At 38.6% G+C, this 10,000-nt stretch overlaps 2 protein-coding genes across 6 annotated transcripts in view; one reads left to right on the top strand and one right to left on the bottom strand.

The window, feature by feature from the left end:
• The window catches only part of mrps10 (mitochondrial ribosomal protein S10), a 103,135-nt gene that overhangs the window by 51,621 nt on the left and 41,514 nt on the right, over window positions 1–10,000 (top strand). The gene's annotated exons all lie outside the window — the stretch shown is intronic.
• Window positions 1–10,000, bottom strand: part of agbl5 (AGBL carboxypeptidase 5) — a 30,470-nt gene that overhangs the window by 16,153 nt on the left and 4,317 nt on the right. For 4 of the 5 annotated variants that reach the window (XM_079623906.1, XM_079623907.1, XM_079623905.1 and 1 more), the window contains exons 3-10: window positions 7,789–7,960; window positions 7,400–7,581; window positions 6,523–6,700; window positions 5,533–5,711; window positions 4,481–4,964; window positions 3,982–4,151; window positions 1,682–2,005; window positions 679–863 (exon numbers count right to left, since the gene is read on the bottom strand). In XM_079623906.1, the coding sequence (XP_079480032.1) occupies window positions 679–863; window positions 1,682–2,005; window positions 3,982–4,151; window positions 4,481–4,964; window positions 5,533–5,711; window positions 6,523–6,700; window positions 7,400–7,581; window positions 7,789–7,960 (1,874 nt within the window). The remainder of the gene's footprint in view (window positions 1–678; window positions 864–1,681; window positions 2,006–3,981; window positions 4,152–4,480; window positions 4,965–5,532; window positions 5,712–6,522; window positions 6,701–7,399; window positions 7,582–7,788; window positions 7,961–10,000) is intronic. The other variant, XM_079623908.1, reaches the window with a different exon arrangement.

The following is a 10,000-nucleotide window of genomic DNA, read 5'->3' as shown; positions in this document are numbered from 1 at the left end:
TGCGAACAACGTGCTAAATCATGTTAAATCATGCTAGCAACATGCTAACATTGTGCTTAATAATGCTAAAATGTTAAATCATCTTAGCAACATGCTAACAACGTGTTGAATCATGCTAACAACATGTTAAATCATTCTAGCAACATGGTAAAATGTCTGAAATCATGATAGCAACATGTTAAAACATGTTAGCAACATAGTAAAAAATGCTAGTAACATGTTATATAATGTTAACACATGTTGAAGTTGCTAGCAATGTATTAAATAAGGCTAACAACATGTTAGCAATGTGTTAAATCATGATAAAAATGTTACCAACGTGTTATGTTAGCAACATACTTATACATACTAGCAACATGCTAATTCATTTTAGCAATGTTCTTAAACATGCTACCAATGTGTTAAATAATGCAAGCAATATGCTAATTAATGTGAAAACATGCTATAGCAACATGTTAAATCATGCTACAAACATGCTAAAAAATGTTAGCAACATGCTAAAATATGTTAACAATGCATTAGAACATGTTTTTAACATTTTATTGACTTATTTGATTAAATCTTCAAACTTTTAGACAAGCCAAAAGATAAGATCTGAGAGATTTCTTATCCTAAACTTCCGCAATCCCAATCTCAGCCAGCACAAGTCAATCATCCACACTGTGACTGTGATCTGACCTCTGACGGGCCCCAGGCTCCGGTGCGGGGGCCGGTGAGCGCCGGCGCCGTGAGCGCAGGCCGAGCTGCCGAAGGTGAAGCTGGGAGAACTCTTGATCTGAGACGCAGTCTGCCGGGACGCCTGAACATCAGCCACACTGCGCGTCCGGGTGAGCGAGTTCTCCGAGGCCGAGATGCTCAGGCTTCTGGGAAAACACAACGAGATCGAAACACATCCATCAGGAGGAAGCTGGCAGAGATATCAATGCCATGTCAGCATTTTTAATTGACTATGTCTATAAAGCTTTCTTACATTATTATTTCAGTTTGAGTTATTTTAGTACATCAAGTTAAACTAAATAAAACAGGTTTGTTACTTCAGTTAATGTTTATTTTATAACTTTCAGTTTAAGTCTCCCTGTAGTCTATCATTTTACCCCTTAAAACTCATCTTTGACACAAAAATAACATATTTAAGTGTTTCTTTCCTTGAAAAAACCTCTTCATGTCTTAAAATATCTTGAATGTAACTCAACACCCCTGCCTCATTTAGTATACGTGGCTCTATGAATATGCAAATGAGCCCCGCCTCCACTCACTCACTCACTCACTCACTCAGAGATCCACTGGTTGACGATCACACGTTGATCTGATTGGTCAAGGTAGTGTGTGACGTCAGAAACACCAGCGATTTCAAACCGTGTTTTTGAGACTGTCTTTGGTTCACTGCAGTTTTAAGCAGAAAATACTCAGCAATGCTGTCCACTTATGAACTTACACATGATTTAAGCGTATTAAAAACACCACATAGACACATAAACAACGTTAAAAGCTTGATTTTCACCACAATTTGCATATTCATAGAACCGCGTATACTAAATGAGGCAAGGGTGTCGAGTTACAATCAAGATATTCTGAGGCAGAAATGTTTAAATATGTAATTTTGGGGATCAAAGATGAGTTTTAAGGGATACAATTATTGACTACGGGGACTTTAAACGTTTGTACGGTTTCAGGCTCTTACGCAGGTTTAGGCGGGCTGCTGTTCTTGGTGTTTCTGCGGCTGTCGGACGCGAAGCCCTTGCTGTTCCTCACGTGTTTGAGGATGGAGGCCCGCAGGTTCATGAGGCTGCTGTGTTCAGACAGAACTAGCCGTGGCCACGGGTTACACTCCGCCATGTCCAGCGCTGCTATGGCAACCGCTCGCCCCACCTGTTCGTACACCTCAGGTGTGTATTTGGGCGGGAAGGCGGGCGGCGGAGGGGGCGTGGCTCTTCCGTTATCGTGACATGCGGGCGGGATGGTGTTCACCGAACGCCCCGTGTTGTAGTTGCACTCCAGTGTGTAGCTAAAGACAGGAAACACATATATCAGTCTCACGTCATCCCCTTAAACTCACGTCACAGCGGTTTAAGGGGATAGACGAACACAATCAAGTAAAAACACTTTTATGATGGACAGATGCACTTTTATCACGAATAGATGCACTTTTATCATGAATATATGCACTTTTATGATGGATAGATGCACTTTTATCATGAATATATGCACTTTTATGATGGACAGATGCACTTTTATCATGAATATATGCACTTTTATGATGGATAGATGCACTTTTATGATGGACAGATGCACTTTTATGATGGATAGATGCACTTTTATGATGGACAGATGCACTTTTATGATGGACAGATGCACTTTTATGATGGACAGATGCACTTTTATGATGGACAGATGCACTTTTATGATGGACAGATGCACTTTTATCATGAATATATGCACTTTTATGATGGACAGATGCACTTTTATGATGGATAGATGCACTTTTATGATGGACAGATGCACTTTTATGATGGACAGATGCACTTTTATGATGGACAGATGCACTTTTATGATGGACAGATGCACTTTTATGATGGACAGATGCACTTTTATGATGGATAGATGCACTTTTATGATGATAGATGCACTTTTATGATGGACAGATGCACTTTTATGATGGATAGATGCACTTTTATGATGATAGATGCACTTTTATGATGGACAGATGCACTTTTATCAGGGATAGATGCACTTTTATGATGGATAGATGCACTTTTATGATGATAGATGCACTTTTATGATGGATAGATGCACTTTTATGATGGACAGATGCACTTTTATGATGGATAGATGCACTTTTATGATGGACAGATGCACTTTTATGATGATAGATGCACTTTTATGATGGACAGATGCACTTTTATGATGGATAGATGCACTTTTATCAGGGATAGATGCACTTTTATGATGGATAGATGCACTTTTATGATGATAGATGCACTTTTATGATGATAGATGCACTTTTATGATGGACAGATGCACTTTTATGATGGATAGATGCACTTTTATGATGGACAGATGCACTTTTATGATGGACAGATGCACTTTTATGATGGACAGATGCACTTTTATGATGATAGATGCACTTTTATGATGGACAGATGCACTTTTATGATGGACAGATGCACTTTTATGATGACAGATGCACTTTTATGATGGATAGATGCACTTTTATGATGGACAGATGCACTTTTATGATGGACAGATGCACTTTTATGATGACAGATGCACTTTTATGATGGATAGATGCACTTTTATGATGGACAGATGCACTTTTATGATGGACAGATGCACTTTTATGATGGACAGATGCACTTTTATGATGGATAGATGCACTTTTATGATGGACAGATGCACTTTTATGATGGACAGATGCACTTTTATGATGGATAGATGCACTTTTATGATGGATAGATGCACTTTTATGATGGACAGATGCACTTTTATGATGGACAGATGCACTTTTATGATGGACAGATGCACTTTTATGATGGATAGATGCACTTTTATGATGGATAGATGCACTTTTATGATGATAGATGCACTTTTATGATGGACAGATGCACTTTTATGATGGACAGATGCACTTTTATGATGATAGATGCACTTTTATGATGGATAGATGCACTTTTATGATGGACAGATGCACTTTTATGATGGACAGATGCACTTTTATGATGGATAGATGCACTTTCATGATGATAGATGCACTTTTATGATGGACAGATGCACTTTTATGATGATAGATAAAACAGAAATGGCCATTCACTGCCATTATAAACCTTCTCTTCCAGGACTTATTTTTCTATAACTCTGATTGTGTTCGTCTGAAAGTAAAATGTCATATAAACCTAGGATGGCTTGAGGGCGAGTAAATCATGGGCTAATCTTCATTTTTGGATGAACTGTCCCTTTAATATTTGACTGAGTTTTATCCTGTACCTGTGGATCAGGCCGATGGTTTTGTGAATGGCCACACGTCCACTGCCCTCTTTCGATTGGCCGTCGCGTTTGTCGCGGGCGTACATGTTCTTTTCCGAGAAATTACAGCCCAAGAAATCAAAATGGGCGCAGTTTAGTGAGATCAGCTTCGGATACAGCATGTTCTCCACCTGGAAAGCATTGAAAATTGAAACTAACTAAATTTAAAACACTTAAAATAACTGAATACATTTAAAACATTTTAAATAATTAATTTAATTTAAAACATTCAAAATAATCAATTAAATTTAAAATCGTTAAAAAAAATGTAAAATTTAAAACAACTAATTAAATTTGAATGTTTAACAATGAATAAATGTATTTTTATGGCTAGAAATTTTAGGCAAAAAAATACATGAAAGTGAGATCACACAGCTACCATGTGTCGTTTTCGTATGTCACTCTCACACACACACACACACACACACACACACACACACACACACACACACACACACACCTGCTGACTCTCGTCCGTCAGGTTGTTGCCGTACATGAAGCATCCTCTCTTGGAGGCGTGGCCATGCAAGTCTATGTAATACGCCACTCCGCTTTCCTGGGGCGGGATCTGCTCACAGGGGGCGGGGCTTGTCACTACAGGGGCGTCGCCTTTGCTCTGCGTCGATTGGTTCTCATCGCAAGGCGCCGCCTCCTTCTCGACTCCGCCCTTCTCCCAGCTCTCCTCCAGCTGCATCGGGATTGGCCCGTCTCCTCGCTCCGCCTCGTTGCGCTGGTTGAGACAGCGCTCTAGCTCAGTGGGCGTGGTCACAGGAAGGGTGGTGTTTGATTGGTTGGAGGTTTTGAGGGCGGAGGGAGCGTTGTTGCCGAGGCGATTGTGCATGTGGTGGTAAAGCAGGAGAGATTTGGCGCCGTAGATGGAGGGGTGCAGATCTGGACTGGGGTTCACATACTGTCTGTTCAGATTCACACCACGGGAGTCCGTCCTGCAAACACATGCAAACACTTACATTCATTTAAAGGTGCAGTGTGTAAGTTTTAGCGGCATCTAGTGGTGAGGTTGTGAATTGCACCGAACAGAAGTTACGGTGGACGACAGGAAGTGATGTCGTCGTCTGAGACAGCCAGTAGCCAGTTAAACAATGAGGTTTCTTTACAAAGATAAATTAAGAAATTATGTTTACTTTATTATTCAGTGAAACGATGTTATTGTGAATATTATTGTTACTCGTTCATCATTGTGTCAGTGTTTTATTCGCTGACTTTAGCGCTTCTTATCATGAAGAACAACATAGTGACGAAACGCGTTTGTCCGCTCAGGGCCACCGTAGAAACATGTCGACGTAAGCGGACCCGCGGTGTGTGTCGAGAGAAATGCTCATTCTAAGCTAATAAACACACAACGGTTTATTATGTAATGTCTTTACACACCACTGAACACATAGTTATGTTTATGATATTGCATTTCTGTCAACAGATCCTCCTGAATATTACACACTGCACCTTTAAAACACTGACTAAGTGTACAAGAAGCGCTCACAGATGACCTCTGACCTGTAATGACCCCTGACGACCCCGTCGGGGTTAAGCATGGGAATGAGTTTGAAGACAAACATCTTGCGGAGCGTCTGAGCGCGCGGATCATCCCGACTCAAGATGAAGTTCAGGAAACCATTGAAGACAAAACTAGACGGCGTCTCTCCGGGATGAACTCGGCTGCTCAGGAAAAACACCTGCACACACACACACACACACACACACACACACACACACAGGAGGAGAGAATGATGAGCGGACACGTAACGGCTGGTAAGTTTGTAAGTTTGTACTAGTGCTGGGCGGTATACTGGTTCATACCGGTATTTTTGTTATGATATGAATTTTTGGCTTTTGGAAAATCTGTTTGTGGTTGGCATTGACATCGCTGAATAAACACGAGAATCGTAAGTTTCAAAGTTAAAACGCGGCGCGGGTGTTTTTATATGAATGTGTCTGAAGTGAACTGACGAAAAGTTTCGATGTTATTCCAATTGAATCTTTCTTTATCCTTCCTGATAAAGCAGCGTTTATGAGCCGTTACCGTGGAAACCGATGTGTTCAGTCGTTACCGGGGAAACCGCTTTGTGTTCAGTCATTACCGGGGAAACCGCTTTGTGTTCAGTCGTTACCGGGGAAACCGCTTTGTGTTCAGTCGTTACCGGGGAAACCACTTTGTGTTCAGTCGTTACTGGGGAAACCGCTTTGTGTTCAGTCGTTACCGGGGAAACCGCTGTTTCTGTCTCTCCTACAGCGCCTCCTGCTGGAGCTCTTTGTAAACACTGCAAACCTGTATTGATACTAGTGTGGATATTTTCTACAATATTCACTATTCAATATTCCTCTCTCAATCAGTAGAAAATGAGGTTAACACCCAGTCACGCTTGGAAAAGATAATAATACCGTCATATATCGTGAAACCAGTATAATTGTTAAAAATACTGCGATGTGGATTTCTGGTCGTACCGCGCAGCACTAGTTAGCACAAGCGTAGCGTGTGTGTGATACCCGTTTGCCAGTGAAGCAGTGCGGCCTCGGGGTGCTGAGGTCCGGGAAGAGTCTGTCCAGCCGCGGCTCTCGCTCCTCCAGCAGACCGTGACACGACGAGACCGTAATCAGGTCCACCCGGTGCCCGTCCAGAGACTGGCACAGCAGCTCGCGGTGGAAGTACACGCTCTCCACCGGACTACAGAGAGAGAGAGAGAGAGGAGCACTGACACGTTTAGCTCAGACGCTACTGGGAGAGTTTTAGGAAATAAGAGCAATTAAAAAAATAAAATAAAAAAAAGCATTTAAATGTATAAATAATATACAAAATGTGCAATAAAATATATAGTGTTTAACATTTTTGCAATGAAAATAAGGTTGTTTTTTAGCTTAATTTTTTTTTTTAATAATGCAAAATTTGCAATAAAATATTGTAATTTAAAAAATAAAAATAATGCAAAATGTGCAATAAAATATATAGTTTTTACTATTTAAAAAAGAAAAGAATTGAAAATGTGCAATACAATATATAGTGTTTCATATTTGAAAAGGAAAAGAATGCAAAATGTGCAATAAAATATATAGTGTTTAATATAAAAAAATAATAATAATGCAAAATGTGCAATAAAATATAATGAGTATTTAACATTTAAAAATCAAAATATGATAAATGTGCAATTAAATATACAGTGTATATTTAACACTTAGACTAAAAAAATAATACAAAATGTGCAATAAAGTATATAGTGTTTATTATTTAAAAGTATACAAATAATGCAAAATGTGCAGTAAAATATATAGTGTAGATCTAACATTTAAAAAGTGTGCCATAACGCACACAGTGTTTGCTGGAGGAGTAAAGCGTGCAGGTGCAGTGATGATGCGTGAGGCACAGTACCTGCAGGGACCCGGTGTGTGTGTGTGTGTGTGTGTGGCGCTCAGGAACTTCTGCTCGAGCTGCAGCATCATGTCCTGACACTCGGTGTACGAGAACGGATAGCAGAAGGAGAAGTACGTGGTGACGCCTCGGACGTCCAGCAGGCGGTGAACAAACGACAGGATGAACTGACTGTCTGACATCTGCACACACACACACACACACACACACACACACACACACACACACACTGAGCTAAATGTATTCAGGAGTTATTTATGACTGGATAAAAATAGCAGATTATTTTTAGACATGACTCTGAAATGATGATGTGTTAGAAGTATATTTATGAAGAAGAGGGAGGACGTGTGTGTAGTGTGTGTGTAGTGTGTGAAGTGTGTGTGTAGTACCTCAAACGTGGGCCGGTCCCGGACCCTCTCCCAGCGAGTCTTCACGGGCAGCGCGCGGACGAACGGGGCCATGCCCTGCGAGTAAAGCTTGCTCTGCTTGTTCATGTTCATCATGTTGATCTTCAGAAGTTTGCCCGGTAACATCCCTCTCACGCTGAAGTAGAACCACGACCTGCGGACACACACCGGCTTCAGATCCACGACGGCAACATGAACACACTCGCCATTAAACCAGGAGCGCGGAAGAAGAACGCTAATGAGGTTTATATTACTGTGCAATCTTTCACCAAAACACTGACAGAAAATGTAAGATTTAATTTAGCGGAAGACGGAAACCAGAACCAAACATGTATTTAATAATCAATGACACTTTTGTTTGTGTATTGTATATTTATTTTTAAAAAATGGAAATTATGCAAAACATGCAATAAAATATAACGTTTTTATTTAATATTTCAAAAAAAAAAATATGCAGATTGTGCAATAAAATATATAGTGTATATTTTACATTTTAAAAAAATAATTATGAAAAACGTGCAATAAAGTGTATATTTAATATTTCAAAAAAATTTAATTATGCAGAACATGCAATAAAATATATAGTGTTTATTTAACATTTAAAAAAATGTATTATGCAAAAACGTGCAATAAAATATATAGTTTTTATTTAACATTTAAAAATGAAAATTATGCAAAACGTGCAATAAAATATATAGTGTTTATTTAACAGGGTATCTGCACATTTTTTAAAGTCAAATTTAAGGCTTTTTAAGACCTTTTTAAGACCTGAAGAAATCAAAATTAATACCGTACATTAGGGGTGTGCAATATTAACAAAAATATATCTCGATATTTTCAAAGTTTTGTTGATAATAATTAGATGATATTTTACTGATTTTGTACTGGTACCATGGCTGGTTTAGGCCTGTTGTTGACAGCAGACTCACAAAGATATTCATATTTAACATTCTATCTATGCAGTGGTCAGTTTACTGTAGTGACTGAAATAAAAAAAATTATTAAGGGGCAATATTTGCCACCATAAATTGATTTCCAGGGGCATTTTCACCTAAATATGGAAATTATTTATTTTAGAGGTTTCTTTTAGTAGGTTTAGAGGTTTAATTATTTAGAGGTATGCATCACCTTTTATGTCAAATTCTAACATTCAAATTAAATTATATTAGAATAACACAGTACCACTGTCAAATTAAATAATTAAATTAAAAACCATCCTTGCAGTGCAGAGGTGACACAGAAGCGGCATCCGAACTGGCATTACTATATTTACACTTCATTTGCAATTGCATAAATAAAGCTATTCAATATTTAAATATGAAATTATTTATAATTTTAACATTTTAATTAAAGGGTACTTTAAATATGCAACTAAACCCGCCAGTAGGTGGCAGTAAGTCACTGTCTTTAGCGAGTTGTTGGAGTTTTATTCAACAGATTTGTTCAAACGGCCGATTCATTCATTGAATCAAATGATTCGTTCAAAACGCGGATTTCAGTTTTTTAAAAATAATCGCTGTCTGTTGGACTACACTACAGTTTCATTATGAAATTCTCGTCGGCGAAATAAAGGGGGAAACAAACAATATTGCCAATATAAAAAGTAACACACAATGTTAACTTTATTGTTAATTTAATTGTTGTATAAAATAAATAGCACATTTGCAATTGTGCACAAGAAAACGGCACTCTTGCTCGTGATATTCTAATATAACAACATAATATGATAAATAAATATAATGAGACAAAAACTCATTTGGGGACATATCTATAACTACACTGACACATCACGCAGTGAAAGCAAGCATGAGAGACAAATGCGATGTCAGCTCGCACTCGCGGTGCCTCGTACGTAACGTTAGTTAAAACAATGATTACAATATCATCATCATAGTTCATAGACAATCCTAAGCACAAAGAATGAACTTACTATTGAACTGACATTTACTCGTTCTCTTATCCTCTCCTCTCTCGCGTGCAGGAGACAGACGCAGGCTAATACTGCCGTAAATGACGCGAATTGTCACGTGAACAAGCAAATCCACAAAGATAGAATAATAAAAATAATACGTACGCTAATTAGGTAGTTTTCATTTGGAAAGCATTTAGATACGTCTAAGTCAAAGTGTCATCTAAAATTTAAGACCTTTCATAGGTAAAAAATAAGACTTTTCATAAGTAAAAATAAGACTTT

Source organism: Phoxinus phoxinus (genome assembly GCF_949152265.1).
Source record: "Phoxinus phoxinus genome assembly, chromosome: 9".
NCBI lineage: Eukaryota > Metazoa > Chordata > Actinopteri > Cypriniformes > Leuciscidae > Phoxinus > Phoxinus phoxinus.
The sequence above is the reverse complement of the archived record's forward strand: the minus strand, read 5'-3'. Positions and strand labels throughout refer to the sequence as shown.